Source organism: Nyctibius grandis, chromosome 16 (genome assembly GCF_013368605.1).
Source record: "Nyctibius grandis isolate bNycGra1 chromosome 16, bNycGra1.pri, whole genome shotgun sequence".
In the NCBI taxonomy this organism is placed as follows: Eukaryota; Metazoa; Chordata; class Aves; order Nyctibiiformes; family Nyctibiidae; genus Nyctibius; species Nyctibius grandis.
Window position 1 is genome coordinate 4,887,131 of NC_090673.1, and position 19,697 is coordinate 4,906,827.

General features: G+C 51.5%; 1 protein-coding gene across 7 annotated transcripts in view; it reads left to right on the forward strand.

Annotated features, from left to right (window-relative positions):
- The first annotated feature begins 14,449 nt into the window (after positions 1-14,449).
- RAPGEF1 (Rap guanine nucleotide exchange factor 1) overlaps positions 14,450-19,697 on the forward strand; it is an 87,834-nt gene continuing 82,586 nt past the window's right edge. For 6 of the 7 annotated variants that reach the window (XM_068414162.1, XM_068414165.1, XM_068414163.1 and 3 more), the window contains exon 1: positions 14,450-14,569. In XM_068414162.1, the coding sequence (XP_068270263.1) occupies positions 14,545-14,569 (25 nt within the window). In that variant the 5' untranslated portion in view covers positions 14,450-14,544. Of the gene's footprint in view, positions 14,570-16,177; positions 16,417-19,697 lie in introns of all 7 variants that reach the window. The other variant, XM_068414164.1, reaches the window with a different exon arrangement.

A 19,697-nucleotide genomic window follows, 5' to 3' on the forward strand; every position in this document is an offset into this window, starting at 1 on the left:
GGGCGTGTAGGACTGAGAGATGAGGTTTCTAATTAAGAAGAGGCATCGAAGGACCCCGAGGGGCGTCCGTCCGCTCCTCCCTGCCCGCTGAGGTGACAGCGAGGACAGCGGCCGGCGAAGAGGCTCGTTGGTAGAGTCTCTGCTCAGATAAAAGACGCTGCAGCGAGAAATGGGGGGGCCCAGCGGACGCTGGGGAGGCTTCCGAAAATATTCTCTGCCAAAGTCACTGCTGTCGATGCCAGAGTAAGGCCTTGAGCTTATATATGTGTGTATATATATATATATGAAGGGTGTGTGTATATTTAGGAATATTACTTTCTATATGAGTATGTTAAATATAAATATACTAATAGGGTATATATGTTTCGGGTATATATTTAAATATGTGTCTGTATATATAAAGCCATTGCTTTCAGCAAACAATCTTCCTCCTGCAGGGTTATCGACCGGCCCTTGCTGGGCGTTTTCTCCAAGGATGGCTCTGAGTGTGCACGTGGCAGTTATGAAATGCTCTGAAATCACAGAATCACAGAATCAACCAGGTTGGAAGAGCCCTCTGGGATCATCGAGTCCAACCATTGCTCTGACACCATCATGTCAACTAGACCATGGCACTAAGTGCCATGTCCAGTCTTTTCTTAAACCCCTCCAGAGATGGTGACTCCACCACCTCCCTGGGCAGCCCCTTCCAATGGCTAATGACCCTTGCTGAGAAGAAATGCTTCCTAATGTCCAACCTGAACCTCCCCTGGCGAAGCTTGAGGCTGTGTCCTCTTGTCCTATCGTTAGTTGCCTGGGAGAAGAGTCAACACAAATCAAAAGTGGTGAGTGTCTGTCTGTCCCCATCCTCCTCCCCATGCATTTGATCTCCCGCTGCCCGCGTGCCCCCAGGGCTCCTGGCACAGCTGGGTACAGCCCTGGGGCATCTCCTTGCTCTGCAACAGGGCTTGGGTTTCCCTGCTGAGCACTCGGGAGGTGCTCGCAGCCCAGATTTGGGGCAACCTGAGCTTCTCCGTGGGTGAGCCAAGTGTCCCATCCCTGGAGGAGCTCATTTCATCCCTGTTCCCAAACCCATCGCCCACCCGGGCTCTGCAGCCACCGGGCAAACCAAAGGGATCTGCTGCCGCCCAGGCATTCTGCACCGGTGTGTGGCTTTTTTAATTTTTATTGTTGTTTCCTCAGACTGAATTAAAATAATGGTTACACAGAACAATGCCAGCCCTGCCAACGGAATCCCAAATCTCTGGTGACTTCATTAGCGCCAGTGCCTCCAGTCAGCAAAGTCACGAGGCTTTATTAGTGCACGGTGGGTTTTCTTCTCTCACCCTCGCGCATGCAGAAACCTCATTAGTGGGGAACACGGAGCACTTGAGAGTCCCGTTAAGTTTCTGTCCCAACTTGTTTCATCGCCTCCTTTCCTGACGTGCTGCCCCATCGCCTCCGGTTTCACCAGCAGAACGAGGGAGGCCCCTCCACAGCCACAGGGATCTGGGACCCAGCACCCCCCCAGCACCATGGTGCTTGTGTCCTGCTGGGGACTTGGGTGGCCACAGGGACCCTGCTGATGTCTCCAGCCCCACGTTAGGGCTGTGCCCACACTGCTCCCCAGCAGACATGCACTGAGCTGGCCGGCCTCTGCTAGTGCCATCCCTGCCCGGAACAGCCCAGTTCTCAGGCAACGGGAGGCAAGGAGACCACAGGACAAAAGTGTATGCAGCCCAACTCTCTTCCTGGCCTGAACTGGTGTTACTGGTTTTAAACCCACCTGGGCGGGAAGGTCTGAGGTCCCAGAGTCCTGCTTTACCCGCTACCCGGCGGGTTGGGGTTAGTTTCCACCCCTCCAGCTCACAGCCCTGCTTCACATGCCACACGTCCCTGGTGGAGCTGCGACCCCGCCGGTCTCCTGTTCATTTTGATGCAGTCAGGATCGGAAGAGGCTGTTATTTTATGATGGATTAACGATGCTGTATTTGCTTTTTGCCTGTTTTATGGTGCCCCGAGTGCCTTGGCTATAACTCTTCTGTTTATTTGCTTTATTATCCCAATAGGCTGCTCATGGAGATTACCACAAAAACACCCCCTTTCCCCCCCGCGTGCCCCCCAAGAGAGGCTGGAGGAGATATCCCACCCCAGGTGAGGCCCAGGCCCATGGCTCAGCCCGCCCGTGCCGTGGGAACACTGCTTTGAAGCTGGGCTTTGCCGGTGGGGTGGGCTGGTTGCGAGGCAGGGGCTGCCTGGGGAGGGAGGAGGCGTGGGAAGCCCAAGTTGCTTTAATTTAGTGACTTTCTCAATGCATCCACCCACTCACGTGCAGGGCTTGGCATGGGCACCACCCTGGGTCAAGAGGAGCTGGAGGAAGGAGCCAAGGGCTTAGGAGAGGAGGTGCAGAGCCATCACCGCTGCAGGAGGTCACATCCATCCCCCCATCGTCCTCACTGCTGGGGCCCTTCTCCACCCTCGCCTGGGTACAGCTGTGCTGCTCCTCAGACACGTGGTGCGTGCGGTTAAGGTTTGGCTGGAAGGCAAACACAGGCTCAGGGCTCTCCCCAGCTTTGGGGATGACCTTGGGGGTAGCCCCAGCCCTGGACTCACTCATCACCCCAGCTCCCCTCCCACCTCCCCTCCCCGGGCGGCTCCAGCACTGTCTCATCTCCCTTCTCCCCAGGCGTTGGTATGTTTGCGGTGAGTGTTAACAACTCACATTAGCACCTTTGGCTGGTGGATGTCAGCACCAAGGGCCAGACTCCGTTTCAGCTGAAAGCCCGGCTGCTGGTTCCCAGTAGCAAAGATCAACTGGGAGCTTCAGGGATTAGAGCAGTGGGTGGAGGGGGAAACGAGAAATGAAAGAGGAAGATAAACATAAAAGTCATACAAAACAAATAGCTGTCAGCAGCTCCATTAAGGCAGACATTTTTAAAAGGAAATATTAAAATATTAACTATATAATTAAGTATTTATTAATTAAAAAGGAAGCCGAGCCGCATTAAGCCAAGCAAACCCCTAACCATGTGCAAAGTCTTGTTTAGCTCAGCTGCCAATGCAATGGACCTTGTGTCTGGCTTCCCAGGGCCTTGGGCTCAGGTCTGTTGCAGGGATGGGGAAGCAGGTTCCTCCTGAAGTTAGAAGGAGCAAAATCCCCTCAGTGTTTCCATGTTCCTGCCCTCCCAAGGTAAGAGCTGCCCACGTTGGCTTTTCCAGTGGCTCCTTGCAGAGCCCCGCAGCTGCCCGGGGAGCTCGGCTGGCAGCGGGGCAGCGGTGGTGGTTTCCTTGGCTGTGTGTTGTCCCCATTCCTCCAACCTTTTGACAATTCCTCCTTTGATGACATCCAAGCATGCCAGGACCCACGTGCTGTTGTGCTTGACCTCCCAAACAGCAGGAGCCGGGTATGGAGGTGAGACACAAGTCATGGACTGGGATGTCTTAGCAACTGGTTTGAGGGAGACCTCAGTGTCCCGCTATGAGGAGCCAGTGCCACCCGTGCTGTGACTTGTGCGGCGATGCCAGAGCCAGCACCGGGGTCACATTGAGCTCTGCCAACCCCGTCCCGGGGAGCACGAGCTGTCTGGTGCCTGTGACAAACTCATCTGTCAGGGAGTGAGGGCCATCGGCTGCGAGACGCCACAGACGAGAGCGAATTAAAAGAGGGAGAGAGAAAGAGCAATCAATACATTATTTAACAGCGGGAATGCAAATGACAAAAAATTAATGAGGCCTCTCCCCCCACACAGCCCCCTCCCCCAGCCCTCCTTTGCTCTAAGATTGCTGACAAATTCTCTGGAAAATATCAAAACAGCCGGAGGGTGTAACCTGCCAGAGTGATGCACCATTATCTATTATTGATGGAAACCTTGACAAGTTCCCTTTAAAAAAGGAGAGAGGAAGGGAGGGAGAGAAGGGGAGGGGGGGAAATTGCATCTAATCTTTGTTTTAAAGCTACAGTTGCTCATTTTCTCTTCCCCGAGGGCGGCCGAGTGACAGAAGTTGTCACTGCGGTGTCACCATGGCGTGATGCTCCCTGAGCCCCAGCGTGGCCGGTGCCTCCAGGCTTGGCTGGGCCAGGCAGGAATCAGCACACGGATGGAGGCAGGATATTTGTTTCTCCCTCTGTTACTCCCATAAAGAGTCTTTTAATCCTTGTTTAAAGATGAAATAGGGCTGAACTGGCAGAGACGGCACTGGGGACTGTGTCTGAGGAGGAGAAGTTGGGGGCCTGGGGTAGAAGGGAGGGAGCAGAGGATCAAAGCAAGCCACACGGTAAATCCAAGAGGAGAGACCGGCTGTGGGACAGGAGGAGGAGGAATTCCTGGTAGAAAAAGTGACTAGGGGAAAAAAAATATCCAGCAAGTCCCTGAAGCGTATCAAAACCACTCCTGGACAGCAGAGAGGTGACAGACCATGGGAGCCAGCACAGAGCCACTATCAAACACGCTGGCGAGTGACACACTGCAGGGATTAATACTTTATAAATGTCATTGGCCTCCTGACAGCCTCCTGTATAATCCTCTCCTTTGGCCTCTCACAGCAAACCAGTAAAACCCTCCGAACAAACCAGGTGAAGCAGGTGGTCCCCACTGCTCCCATTGTCCCGTCGCCCCAAGCCAGGCACGACCTGTCCTTCCTCCCACCCGTGCCACCATCCCCCTCGCTATGCAGGAGGCATCTGAGCTGCTTTGCCTGCTGACCCCACTGTCCCCACATCGCCCTGGGGATGCTGTTTGCTGCGGGGCAGTGGGGCATCCCGATGTGGTTGATGCTGCAGGAGCCCCCCAGCACGCCAGCATCGTTCGCTCCATCCCTGAGCCCTTCTCGAGTAGCCACCTGGCCCTGAATTTACAACCTGCTTTCCTTTTTCTGCAGCGCTCATGTTTACACACCTTGCTGCTGACTAGATGGGCAGCTCTAGGGAGGGAAAGCTGTTGGTGCGTCGCACACACGTGCAGGAGCCGTGGGTCTCAGCCGAGCTGCGGTACATGTGCTCATGTTTCGTTGTGCCTCAGTTTCTCCAGGCAGACATGAGAGAGTCACGGACACTCACTTTGAGATCCAGGGATGAAGGGCACGCCGTAGGTGCCAAGTATTATTATTCACTGTTGCTTTTTTTATAGGTCCTCAAACGTATTTCTCTCATCTCACAGCCAAGTCCCTCAAGGACACTTGCAGGATCTATTCCAGGCAGATGCTGAAATCCAGCTCCTGTTTCCCCATCAGTAGCTCTGGGCCTGTCCTCAGGCTATTTTAACATGACGTTGTTGGAGGTGTAGGAACTACCCCCGGAGGTCTGTTTCCCCACCCCTGTGTCCTGTCTTCTGCAGAGACCATGCCGGAGACATCAAAGGTACAAAAACCTGGACAGGACAGTTTGTATCTTATTCCATTTAACCCTGGCAAACACCGGTGTCGTTCTGGATCCTGCTAAACTCCCCATTCCCGTCAAACCCAGTGGCAGGGAGTCCTGCAGTTCTGCCTGTTGGTATTCCCTGCTCTTGGTTTGAAAGCTGTTGTCCTCTCACTGCATTGAATGTCTCCTGTTTTGGTGCTGCAGGGGCAAATCTGTGCTCCCAGGCACCTTCTCTACACCAGCCACTGCCTTGTATGCCTCTGCCATGCCCTTCTTATCTTCACCTCTGTCCCATCTCTTCTTCTTCTTAAACTAAATACTCCTAAATCTTTTTAATCTCTTCTCATGGATTATTGATACTATTTGTTGCACTTTGGATCTTTTCCATTCCCGCTCTATCGTTGCTGAGATGATGGGGTGATGAGAGCACACTCCCACTGAAGTTGGAGTTTATAAAGTCACAGCAACAATTGCAGCTTTGCCACCTCTCCCTGCATTGCCCAAACCTGCTGGCTTTGGGGAAGGGGTCGCTTCTGCCCCCTGCCTTGCACGTTCCTGGACCTGCCCGTGGCAATGCCCAGGCTGCTTCCCCGAGGGCTTATCACTCAGGAAGACCCCATCCATGAGCAGAAGGATCTGTGTTGTTCTCCCTGTCTGTTTGCATTGGAGTTGTCACAGCAGTCGTGTTGCCCTGCCCCTGCTCTTCTTCGCAGCTCTCCCCAGCATTGCTCAGCCATCGCTGGGTCTCAGATGGCTGTTTTGAGTCCCCCACAGGTCTTGCTGCTGCACGGTCCAGAGCCTCCCCGGACACAGAAGCGATGCCGCTGCTCCGTGTGATGCCTTAGCAGCATCCCTGTGTGACAGGGAGCGATGGCATTCCCCCTCCTCGGCTCGCTCCTGCCTGGCCTCCACTGAGCTCCAGCTCTCTCCCAGCACCTCCGCAGCCTCAGCAGCTTCTTGTGTTTGCAAATCCAAATGGGGGGGTTGCAGGCAGTGCACAGGCTCACGTTTAACTGGGGAGGTGGCTCAGTTTATACAAAATTATGTGGGTCCTTGTGAGACCTTGCCTGTGCTGTGGGTCCTGCTGTTGGGGTCTCTAGGGGAGGGGTAAGTCCCTTTGCTAAGGGGTTGTCCCTGCTCATGATGCTCACCCGGATACTTTATTAGTCAAATCAGTTCATGTTCTTGTTATTGGAAAGTGACTGGTCTACGATGCCCTGATTTTATCCCTTGGGTCTCCTTCAGGTTGGGGTTTGGCTTTTACCGCTTTTCCAGCTTGCTGGGGGGGGCTGCCGAGAGGTTCAGGGGGACAGAGAGCAGCGGCTGCAGTCACCACGGTGCTGGAAATGTCGTGTCCAGCCAGAGCACTGGTTTTCCTTCTCCACTGTCTGTTCTGCTAAAGAAACTTTGCTGGCAAATGAACTTCATGGGAAGTTTATCTCCCTGCTGCTAACTTTGTGGGGGAAAAAAAAAAAACCACCAAAAAAAGGCGATAATAACAAGAATCCAACATAAATTCCCAGGCAGAATCAGGAGGTCAAGTTAAAAAAAAAAAAAAAAAAGGAGGAAAAATCTACGCTAAACAACCCATCAGCACTGGCTTGACGACAAAGAGAAGTGCTCTGGGCTGAGAAATAATGGTTTGAAGTTTGCATCATTATCAGCACAACGTGCCCCACATTTACAGTGCTCTCTGAAATGTTTGCAAGCTGGGACTTGTGTGGCATAATGGAAGTGGCATGGGGGTGGGCAGGTCCCTCCTTCAGGGACAGAAGAGCCAAAATAGAGACTTCCAAGAGATTGCAGCTCATCATCCCGCACACTTCTGAGGAGGACCTTGGAGGGGCTGGGTAAGAACCACTGGTTCATCTTCACACCGGCTGGCAGGCCAGCTGCTGTTCTCCTCAAGGAGGTCCAGAGGAGTCTGGGCCTTTCTTGTCTAATTGCAAAGGTGAAAGGGCCCTTTTACAAAAGGGGAAACTGAGGCACAGAGAAGCCTGCCTGCCCTGAGTTAGGCTTCTGCACTGGAAGTTATCCCCTTCCATAAGCAAACCTGGCTCCTCTCTCCTGTGCACATCCTCTGTGCCGGTGCCACTCGCTGCTCAGAGGGAGCACCGCGTTGCCCCGGCCTGGGCCCTTTGCTGTCATGCAGTCTGCAGGATCAGCACATCTCAATCCTGACCTGCCACAGCCTCTTTTATTCAGTGCTGAGCTCCCCGGGTGGGTTTGCCTACACAGCTCATTCCTGCCCTACAAGACCTCCGCTATTTGAAACCACGACCCTCTGCATCTCACCCAGCTCCCCCAGGTCTCTCTCCCCCATCCTTCCAGGTCTGTGTGGCTGCTGTCAGCTATACAAACTGTATGGTGCTTTGGTAACGTGGGCAGGTGACACTGTGGCTTGGGCACGAGGTCTCCCCACCCGGGATTGGCAGAGATTGGAAATCAGAGAGCTGGGCTGTCAGGTCCAATTATATTTTTCTCTGGGTGACCTCTGTTTCCATAACACAATTTTTATTATTTGACTTTGGAATATTGATTTTGATTTCCTTTTTTGATTCATTTTGGTTTCACTCTTTCCTGCAGAGAGTGATTTGGGTCACCTTCAACTCCTGCTTGGTCTGTAGCATGAGGTAGGAAGGGTCACTTGTCCATGGAAAATGACCTGGGAGAAACGCAAGGTTTTAAAGAGCGCTTGTGTATGGGCTGGGTTTGCATCTGATGCTGTGAATTGGGCCTCTCCATCCTGCCCGGTCAGAGTGCCCCCAGGCTACGTGGTGACTTGTCTCCCTCTCCAGGAGGTACTTTGTGGAGGTGGATGCGAACTGCACTGCAATGAAGCAGGTCTGGATGTGGAGATCCTCCGATTTGTGGGCAGCAGGACCAGCACCTTATCAAAAGGGAGGGTTTGCCACAGAAGTGTGTCCGTCTTCTGGTGTCCCATCTCCAGCAGTGACCTGTAATGATGCTTCAGAGGAAGGAAAAGTTCAGTGGTACCAGGCAGAGCCAAAGGTACAGTTGTGGCGGGCAGCCTGTGCCATGATATGACAAACTTCCCTCTCCTGCTTTGTCAGTGCACAGAGGTTGATCAAGGTCTGTAAGAGCTGGTGGCTGCTGGCCATGGGCAAACACACAGGTGCTGCTTTCAGTGGGTTGAGTTACTTCTCTTTCGGTTTTGCTGCCAGTGGACCACGGTGACACAGGGAAATGCCACAGCCCATCCCCTTTACAACAGCAGCAGCTGGTGGTCGGAGAAAAACCTCCACATTTTTTTTTCCTTTTTTGCTTTTTCATTTAATCCTGTAGCTCCAACTACAGTGCCTGACTACGGCCTCCGTGACGCAGAGTGGCACTGGCTGATGTGCAAGTCATCCTGCGGGGATGGACTTGGGACCATCTGTGTCTCTGGGAAGACACCCTCAGAATTTGCCAGTGGAAAGGACTGCCCAGGACTTAAATGTCCCCTGTGCTCTGAAAGCTAAGAGGGGTCTTCCCGCCTTTCCTGTCCTCAGCAACATGGACGCCAGAGCCAGAAGTTAACCCACAGTCAGGACAGGCTCCAGAATCCCTGCTTGGAGCTGGCTTTGCTCTTCAGGGACAGCAAGGATGGTTTGGTCGGCAAAGTCAGCGGCTGGGATCCAACCATGTACAGCAAAGATCTTTATTGAATTACCTGCCGCTGTCTCAATAAACCCCAAGAGGATGAGCTATCGATGTGAACCTCTGCACGTGGTGAGGTGAAAGGACAGCCAGACATCTGACCACTAAGGAAGTTCTGACAGAAACACCTTGGGGTACCAGGTGGCTCGTTGGCCTCTCCCTTCGGTGTTAGCCAATATATATGTTGTGGTGATTCACAGGCTTGTTTTTTCCACTGTGAAATATAGTCCCCAGAAGAGGGATAAGACTAAGCCAGAGCAAAAACCTGTCTAGCCTTTTCTCCTTCTACCCTCACCTTCCTAGTTACTTTAAATATACAAAGGGGTTATCAAAAGTTGTTAATCTCTCTCTTTCTGCTTTTCTTTTTAATAATTCCAGGGCCTGAAGTTCTTCTCAGCCTTCCTCCTCAGTTCCACCTCATCCTCCTGTGGCAGTGTGAGGCCAAAAAATACTTTTCCTATTTACTTCCTTTCACAAAAGACTAGGAGAAGGGCATCAACAAGCTTCACTTTAAGCTGCCACTTTAACAAATCTGAAAGTGCCATATTTTTTTTTCAGTCAAACCACCTAGCCCTAGTGGCCTGTGGCCGGGGGGCCCTGCGTTGGCAGGGATGCTTGCTCGCAGGGCTGGGCAGCCAGTGGGGATTTGGGCTGAGATTTTCCATGTTTGGTTTTGGTGCTTCATCTCTTTCAGAGATTAATCTGAGGAACCATGCTGGTTTTGTGGGATAAAATTTATAGAATCATGTTTCTGTTAGATTTTGTTTCAGTTTGTGGCCAGCCATGGTGATCAGGGCCATGAGCAGTTAAACCCAGGGCAGCTGCCCCAGGCTGGCCCACAGGTGTGTTCTATATCATCAACGTCAGGTTCACTATAAAAGGGAGTTTGCTGGGGAGGGGTTGGGCTATTTCTGCTCTTCTCGTTTTCTCCTTCTCAACGATTGCTATCCTTAGAGCGACTTGCCAGCACTCTGCAGCTAAGTATAATCATGTGTGTTTTGTATTACTATTGATATTGGTTTCTTTATTTTATTAAATCTGTTTAAAGTTTAACCCATGAGACTCCCTCCTTTTCCCAATTCCCCTTCTTGGTTGGGGAAGGGACAAGGGACATTGGGTGAGAGAGCAACTGTGTATTGTTTAGTCCCGGGTGTAGCTAAACGAAGACTGGAACAAAAAAAAACCAAACCAAAAGTCTGTGATTAAGCAGGGAAGCGACCGAGGTGATACAGGGTTGGGATGTCCCACCTGCAGACAGAGACAAACCTGCTCGCTGCCCGCTCTGGTGTCTCCCAGCCTCCTGGTCCCCCCGTCTGCGCTCAGAGGACAGCGGACACCTTTGGTGAGCATCCTCACGGCTGCTTCCTCGGGGTAACTGGTGACGGGATTTTTTTCCTGATCCTTGCACCGGAGCGTTTGCTGGGCTGGGGCTGGCGGGGGTGTCAGCGCGGCGGCCCCCCAGCCCCATGTGCCGGCATATGCTGCCCTCTAGAGCCAGCACCCAAATTTCCCTTTTTTTAAAGGGAAAAGCTGGTAGAAAGCAAGTCCTGTCAATCATGTGCCAGAGTGGGACACTGCTGGCTGGACCAAAGAAAATTCCCTCCCCACAGGGCTCGGCAGTGTGGGGGTGCAGGGAGAGACCCCCGGGGGACCGGCCTGCACGAGAGGGGGGGATCCGTGGGGGGAACCACATCTCCGCCTGCCCCATCTGCCCAGACCACCAGCTTTCCGACAAACAGCTTGGCCCTCACTCCAGCACGTCACGCAGCGGGGACCACCAGCCAGGCACTGCTAACTGTCACACTGAAAAACCTGCAAAACACTGAGGCTGGCTCAAGGACCCAAAATCAGGGTCTCCCATTTGTGCTTTTTTGCTCAAATGAAGTTTGATGCATCATGTATATATTTTCCCAGGGGACTGATACAGAAGCTCTGTCCTTGCCTACTTCAGCTCCCAGCTCTGGGCCTTTCTACATCGCTCCTCTGAGTCTCTCACTCAGATCAGTCCCCACGATCAGGCTATCTTCTTCTCCTTCCTTGAACAATTCCTCTCCTCCCTCATGTACTGGCATCTCACTACTATTTTTTCCACCACTGAAGACCTCAGAGGAGTTGCATCCATTAACAGGAGGTGAGAATCTTGCCCTTTTGCTTTAGTTTGCTTGTACTAAATTTTTTTCACCTCTTCCCAGTTGCAAAGCTTTGCACCCTGAGGGCTGAGCGTGTGCGGTGACAGGGGCACATCAGGTCACCATGGTGTATCTGTCACTCGGGGATCCTCGTGCGTATTGAATAAGGTCTTTACAGGGAGCTGGTTGTGTCTTAACCAAATTGCAACCACACCAACCAGCAACGTTATCAAGGCTGATGCTGGTCCAGAAGCCATCATGGAAGAAGGTAGTTGGCTAAATCGCATTTCCCTAGGTAATCCCAGTTATTCCTTGCTACAGAAACCCCCTCGGACAGCTGTGTTTGGGGGTGAACGGCCACTATGTCCTGGCATTTCTGCAGGAAAAATGCATCGCCCCGGTCCCACAAGCCGCCGGGGAGCAGGAGAACCCAGGCTGGGGGGGAGCAGCCGCCCGGCAGAGGCGAAGGGCACTAGAGGGCAGGAGAGCTCTTTCCTAATTGCATCTCTCAATGATTTTGTTGGCATTTCTTGCACAATTTCCCCTGCTCAGTGGGTCAGTTGTAAAGTTCGGTGACTCATTGCAGGAAATGACCCTGTGGGGCTGCAGTTCATGGCTGCCGGCCCTTCCCTACCTGCTGTCTGCACCAGTGGATAGGGCTGAAGCAGACTCAGTCAGAGGCGTTTGCGCAGCGAGGTTGAGCTCCTGCTGAGGGTTGCTGGCAGGTAGTTTCTCCCAGCAAAAAAAATATTTGGGGGAGGAGGCTCCAGTTGTTGGCCCCCCTTGCAGCCTCTTGCTGCAAGGTGAACTCTAGCACTGCACTCTCATCTGATAGCAAAGAGGGTATCGACATCAGTACCAAGACCCAACGTGCTCTTCTCCTTTTCTTCTTGATGTAGCATTGGCACCTGAAAAATTGGCTCTGTGCAGGGTGCTGCAGAATTGCTCCCACTTGAAGGCAACCAGCTACCATCATCCCCTTTCCTCTCTCCCCAGTTGGCAGCAAGAAACATCCCCGCAGGATCTCACATCACTCTGTAACAGCATGAAAAGTCACATCTCTCTTCACAGCTCTCCTCCCTCTCTCCTGCTCCTGGCTCTGTCCATAACAACACATTCACACCGACACAATCATCTCTGAGGTGTTTTTTATCCAGCCAACTCAATGGGCTGTTTAGAAGCATCAGGTTTTCCCGGGTGTTGTGAGTTAACATCTTAATGCAGAAAGCACAAGAGAAACTCCAGCATCGCCTGAAGGCAACACACCATGGGCAGAACAGGGCTTTTTATATCAGAGACTATGAAAAGACCTTCCAATTTAGTAGCTGTTCTGTTGATATCGCACATTATTGCACACACGCTCCTTCTTCCTTGCCCAAGTCTGAAAAGGGAGGGTGTAAGAATAGCAGCTTCTTACTTCATCTGTCTGCTTCCTGTGTGTACTCACAGTCGGGTCTGCTCGCATCAGCATCACCAGCTACGGCTCCTAGTTACTATCGCTCACTAATAGGAGTGAGTCAGCACAGCTCAGCGTGGCTACAAGACAGCCACCTTTTACACTGGTGTAAGTGAGAGAAGAATCCGTCCCCCAAATATTTTTTGTTTAGGTTTATTAAGCAAATGCACGCAGGAATTCTCCACGAGCGGCTCAAAAAAAAATTAACGAGTGAAAAATGCATTCTCTCCCTCTTGGAGATTTCCTCCTATAGCTTGTGCCCAGCCGCAGGCGTGTGAGATGTTTAAACAAGCTGATGAAGTCACTTTAAAAGTTGTGTGTAGAGCTTACAAAAATAGCAGCCTCGTGAATGATTTATCTGATAGAGGGGGAAGTAAACAGTGTCTGACGGCTCACCAGGCTTCAGAGATTTATTGGCCTGTAGCACAGGGCACTACCTGCAAGTCAGGGTACTGCTGGGACATTTGTCCCTAATTAAGTGATAGAAATGAGTTAATTTTCAAAATAGAACTATAATCCTTTTATTGTTGCCTGAGGCCATCCCCACCAGCTCTGCTGTCGCTTCCTGCTAGAGGGAACCCCCTTCTCCCCAGGGAGCTGCCACCACTCGCTGGGCTCAAAGGAAACCAGGTGCCCAGGTCAGGATGGCAGAGCCAGGGCTGGGGGTGCAAGGCAGGTGGGAGCTGGAGCACAGCGCTGGTCTGTGGCTCCTGCGGGGCTTCCAGCTGCCGAACCGGGCAACCCCGGGCTTGCGTCAGCCAAGGTGGCTGCGCATGCTGGAGCTGGGGTATGCACGTGATGGAAGTGGTGGAGTCCCCATCCCTGGAGGGGTTTAAAAGCCGTGTAGATGTGGTGCTGAGGGACAGGGGTTAGCTGTAGGCTGGGCAGTGTGAGGTTAATGGTTGGACTTGATGGTCTTAAAGGTCCTTTCTAACTAAGATTCTGTGATTCTGTGAAGATGATTCTAGGATGCTGTCTGGCAGCAGCACTGCTCTGAGTTACAAACCACGTCGGGGTTTGCACAAATCCCACCCTCCTTCCCCTTTAGTTAATTGTAATTTTCCTGCTGGATCCTCTAAGGGAAAGATTCTGCCGTAGTAGCAAATTAGGAAAAATGCACCACGTCTGTGAGGCCCAAGGAGTTTCTGAAGGGCCGGGAGCGTTGGTGGGACGTGCCTCGGGCAGTGCAGGTTGCCCAGTCCCTGCTCTTCCCAAACCCGCGCACAGAGGATTGCACTTGGGGGGGAACCTCTTTCTTTCGGGTTTCCCCCATCCCCTCGGTGGAGGCCTGGGGAGAGGAGCGGGGCCCGCAGCAGCCCTCCGGTGCCCAGTGTCCCTGCCACACTGCTCGGGCCTCCGCGGCCTCCTGCGTCCCGCTCCTCGCCCCGCCACGCTGACAGCTCCGGGGGCACGGGCGAGGGTGTCCCTGAGGACGCTGCCCATCGCTGCCAGCACCCGCCGTGGCCCTGCCTGTCCCCTGTCAGCGCTCCGGGGGGCACTGCCGAGGGCACCGCCTGTCCCCGGTGCCACCGCCCCTGAAGCGCCGTCGGTCCCTGACAGGACGCCCTGAGGCGCCGCTGCTCGCCCGTGCCAGAGCCCTCGGTACGCCCGGAGATACCCGGGGGGTAGGCGGGGCCCTGCCCGCTGCCCGCCCCTCCCGGCGGGCCGTGGCGGCGGTTCCCCGGCGCGGCCGGCAGGCGGCGCTGCCGCCCGGGGCGGCGCGTGTGCGTGTGCGGCGGGAGCCCCCGGGCCGCCTCTTCCCCTCGCGGCCCGGCGGAGCGGGCGGGCGCTGCCTGCGCCGCCGCCGCCGCGCTCCACAGGCCGCCGCCGCCGCAGCGCCTACTCCCGGATCGCGGCCGGCCGGCAGCAGGCGGGAGGCGGCGGCGGCTGGCAGCCCCGCGCCGCGGCCGCTCAGCCGGCTACCTGCGCGGCCGGGCCTGAGCGCCGAGCCCGGCTCCGACATGTCCGGCAAGATCGAGAAAGCAGGTGAGCGGGCCGGGCGCCGCGGGAGGCCCCGGGGGGAGCCCGCCGGGGCGGCCGCGCTCGCCGCCCTCCCCTCAGCGCCGCCCCGCCGCCGCCGCGGCCCGCCGGAGCTGCCGGAGCTGCCGGCCGCGGGCCTGGCGCGGCCCGGCGGGGCTGGGGGAGGCGGGCAGGGCCCCCCGCGCCCGGCGGGGTTGGGCGCCCCGGGCCGGCGGGAGGCTCCTGTCAAGGCGGCGCGGGGCCGGGGCCGGGGCCGGGGCCGGGGCGGGGAGAGGCGGGGGGATGCTCTGCCCGGCGCCCCCGCCGCCGCGCTGCCAGGGGCTGGTCCTGGGCTGCCCGGGCGCCCTTTGGGTCAGGCTTTTTGTCCTCTTCTCTGCTTTTTCCTTTTTTTCACCCTTTTTTCCTGTTTTTTTTTTTTAATTATTATTATTTCCCCGCACCCCTGCCGTCCTTTCCATGTAGCAAAGCATCAGCAAAGCCAGGGCACTGCAACGCTTTGGGGCCTACCCGCAATGATTAATTGCAACTTCTCCAACTTTCCTCTTCTGGTGTTTGTGCAAGATCAGAGAAGATGAGTCCGTGGGCAAATGTCAGAGGGAACTTGCTCATTTTTTCCTCTCTCTTGCAAAGCTCTCCCCTCTGCCTGGGGTGCTCGCCTAGAGCCAGAGCCGGGGGAGGCTGCTGAGATCTCTTCTGCTCTCACAAGGAAACGCTCAGGCACGGATCATATTGTCTCTCTGTGCATCTGGAGTCGTGTCTGGTTCTCAGTTGTCACTTTAGGTGGTTGAATGCCCCTGTTTTTCTGTGTAATGGGAGTAGTATGTTTAAAGATTCAATTAGTGTTTTGCAAATCAAGCAGTGAAGTTATTTAGTTTAATTATGTTGCATTTAATTAGCAGAGAGAAATCAATGCTGTTTTGTATTCTTTTACTGTAAGGAATAGCTAGGCAGTTTCCTACTGGGGAACAGGGTAGCAGCCTGAGTCAGGATGTGCAAAGTACAGCATTCAGGCTTTCCAGGACAGCAGCCACCCATTTAGGAAAGATTCCTGTTCCGAAGGAGTGAAGTTGGTATCCGTGCTTTCTGGTTTTGATCATTCCATCCTGGTTTGTTCTGGCTTCTGTGCTGCACTGTGTATGAGTATGTTCTCCTGTGACAGGGGTTCTGGAGCAACCTCCGGGGATAAGCAGACTGGCTGCCTGGCAGCCGGCTTTTAAGTGCAGTACGTAGGCATGTTTCCAGCTCTTAGTGCTCAGTTACTGTCTGACAAGTGTTCATCACATCATGGGACAAATGTTACTCCAGAAATATCATAGGTTAATCTGCTGTACGATCCCTTACACAGAATTGCAACATAACGCTTTGCTTTGGGATTCTGGCTATGTCTTTTCAATGCTTACTGGTGTGTCGCTGCAACTGTTTGTCTGGGAAGCGGGTAACTGAGTAAGGAAGGTGTTAGCAGCATATATAGACCTGGGGCCATCTCTAAAATAATTGCCACTTGTTTATGCTAGAGGTGAATTTGGCTTGGGATTTTAGTAACTGCTGATAGCGCAATAGACAGTAATTACAGCTGTATAAATAAGTGATCACGTTTTGTTTATTCGCGTGCAGTAAATAACCTGTGAGAATAGTAAATAGAACTCCACACCAGCGAAGCAGCGTGAAGAGTTCAAACGCGGGAGGATGACTCTGTAGACACACACAAACGCAGTGCGCTTCCATAAACAATAGAACAGAAAGGCCAAAAATACCACACAAAAATCATACTCTGCGCAACCTAGAGACCCGACCTTGCAACCCACTGAACTCCCCTTGAAGAACTCAAGACATCATGCAGGATCCATCCCCAGGTCAGTGCTGTAAATGTACAGTTTTGAAGATGCAATGGGTGAAGCCTTGGTGTGGAGGCATTCTTTCTAGTGGGTGTGTATCGTAGTGATGATTTGCTGAACAAGAGAAACTGTGAATCTGGGAAACTCTTCTCTTTCAATTGCTTGTACTTTCATATCTTTAAGAAGGGTGTTTTAAAAAAAAATCCAGTCCAAATATAAACTGGAGGAGAAGAGACGGGGAAGGGGAGGGAAGGAGGGCTGGAAGCCAGCTGTTTCCATGCAGTACAGTCTTGATCACTGTTTCTGAGTGTTTGAACTTCTGATTGACACAAACAGTTCAGTTAATAGTGTCACCGAATAAACAGTCTGTAATACCACAGTAATTCTGGGATAATATTTGTCAAAATGTATCCAGTAGCAGAACAAAGGATACAGAGTCATGAAACAAACGCTACGAGGTCTAAGGTCTGCGTATTTGTGTACATTTGTATTTGTTTTTTTCTTATGGGAACGGAAATACATGCAAAACCCATTATGTTGTAAATAAAATAGGCTGTTGCCTGTTAACAGGCCGTCTTGACAAACTTCAGAATTGGCTTGGGCTTTGGTTTGACTCTCAGGTTCATCTAGTCAGGCTGCTGGGAAAAGAAGTGTTACCTTATAGGGTTAGATCCCTGGAGATCTTACATACATCTGCTCCCTGGGTCCTTAAATGAAACACCTTGTTGGCACTTAATAAAAAGCAATAATAAACGATTAGAGGTAACAGCTACCACCCTGTCCACCAAGACGAGCAGACAAGGCTCCCTCTGGACGCTCTCTGTACTGTTGTTTAATCAACAGAAGGGTCACTGTAGAGCGATGCAGAGCACTGCTTTGCAGTGAAGGGGAGCCATCTGGTAACGTAGAGTAAGATGGTATATTTTGTTTTCACTAGTATCAGACCGCCTGTTTCGTTAGGCTTCAGCCAGGAGACTTCCAAGTACTTTTTGGAAGCAGAATCCCCGTTGACTTGAAGAGAAGGAATGGCATCCAGTGCTGGTTTTTCATTACTGTAGAACTGTGACTTTTTGTCTTCATTTTCAGGAGATATTTGTTCTCACCCTAGTTAGTCTTATAGTTTTGATCTAAAATCCAAAGCAGGGATGCCAAGAAAGAGTGGAGAAGGTCACAGATTCTGCTTGGGTTTCCTGTTACCATGGCAATGAATGAATTCCTGTATTTGTTTACCTGATGGATTACGTGCTCCAGGGAGTTGAACTATTCTGCATCATTCACGGAGAATAAGGGAGCAGTTAGACACCATCAAATCTAAAACCAAAAGCTCTTCTATGAAGCAGGTCCATTCAAGAACGCCCTTTATTAAAACCAAAGAACATATGGGTGCCATACTTTGAAGGTTTATTTTACTTGATGTTTTCAGTCTTAATCTTGTAATTTCTTTCAGGGTTTTCATATCCCATGTAAGCTTGCTTTTTCAATAGCTGTCTGCTGAAGGCTGTTTGAGAGAACTGTTTCAGGTGTTAGCTACCTGGAGTGCAGTCAGTTATCTCGGTTCTGCTCAGGACTCAACTGGATGTATTTATTCCCAGCAGACTGGAAATGCTCTTGTCTTCACCTTTTACTCATATGAATTTACCTGATGAGCAAATTCATCTCTGAAGCCTCCTCCTTTAGTATTGGTGGTATAAACATCAGGCAGTAATCCCAGGAGAATGCTGTTCTTAAGGAAAATTACAAAATAGAAGGAACAATTCAGGAGGCCCCATTATTCCCATCTTTATAGGAACCTGACGTTTGTTCAGAGTCCTCCATGCCAATTTACATGATTCTGCATTGTGCATCTGTGAATGTTTTTCTATTAACGTGAAGTTTCCTGAGGATCTTACTTTTGGGGAGGATGTATTTTGAACTGTCATCATCTCTTGGATCATTCTATGGAAATTATCCTGCATATTTTTTACACCTGTACGGTTTTCTGCAGTTTCCCTTTGTCTAAGGTATGTTTAGGTGAGTTACTAGGCAGAACTCTTTCTCGGTTCAGTTGTGCATTCACCACTGCACTGTGTTCTTCGGTGTAAGTGAGGGCTTTCAAGTTAGAAGTTTTGCAGTTGACCAGTGTAAGGGCTGCTCTGCTAGAGGTTTTCAAACAAAGTAAAAATTCTCTGTCAAATATCCTGTCCTGGGACGTGAAAACTGCACTCTAAAGACTCACTTCACAACTCTAAAGGCCATTCAGTTCCAATTCTTCCTTACCTGGACTTTTAGCACCTACTGCATTTCCTACTGTTTCCCACTCAGATAGTGACACGTGTGTTTTATTGTAACTTGTTTAACAAGCATCAACAATTCAGTCTAGTTTTGTGTAGAGGCAAAATACTGATACCAGATGATCACTATTTAGTGTTTCCTACAAAATGGCACAAAGAGCAGAATTTTGCATCTTTTATAAGTCGGCATAGGCTTGGCAGGTGTTCTGTTGCATAGCTTCAGGATTGGAGTGTTCAGAAATGCAGCCTGTGGGATAACTGCCGCAAGATTGAGATGGTCATAGCACTTGTAAGAAGGAAGTGGACAAGGAGTGGAGAAAAAAGACAGCTGAAGTCTAGTGGAATGTGAAGCAGCTGGGTTGTGCCTTAGTCAGTGAAAAAGCAGAAACTGGAAACAATTGCTAAATTTATTTTCAGTGCAAGCAATCGTTTTCCTTGAACCGCAATGACTAAATATATCTATTGGTGTGATTTTTATGTGGTGGTAACTCTTACTGGCTCTTGCTAACCTCCTGGCAAGCAGAGAGCTGAGTGCAAGTTCACTCTCAGTCAAGAGCATAACACAAATGTCACTCATCTAGGTCTGTTGCTTCACTTGCAGAGAACATTTCCTATTTGTAAGGGACCTGTGGGCTGTCAGCGTGGCTTTACTTGTGGCACTGTATTGCATGAGTGGAAGAAACCTGGCATTTGTTCCTAGGGAAGGGAGTCAATCTGTAACTGCCTTTTCAGGTTTCCTTGGGGTTTTATTCATCTTTTTGGAAGTTTTGAATTGCAGTTGATACCTCAGCTGATATTCTAATAACTCTATCTGTGAATGCATCTGCGCTGTGTTAGAAAAGCTCTAATGCATAGGCATGGGTCTTTTTAAAATGAGATACATTAACCCCTTACTTATTCAAAAGTTGAAAGCCTGTGGGTAGAATTGGCAAAATGACCATTGCTGTTGACTTACAAATCCTTTGAAAGGAGAGCAGCAAAGGTAAGATGATAAAGAGCATCTCCTGTCTTTGTGCCAGATAAAACTCC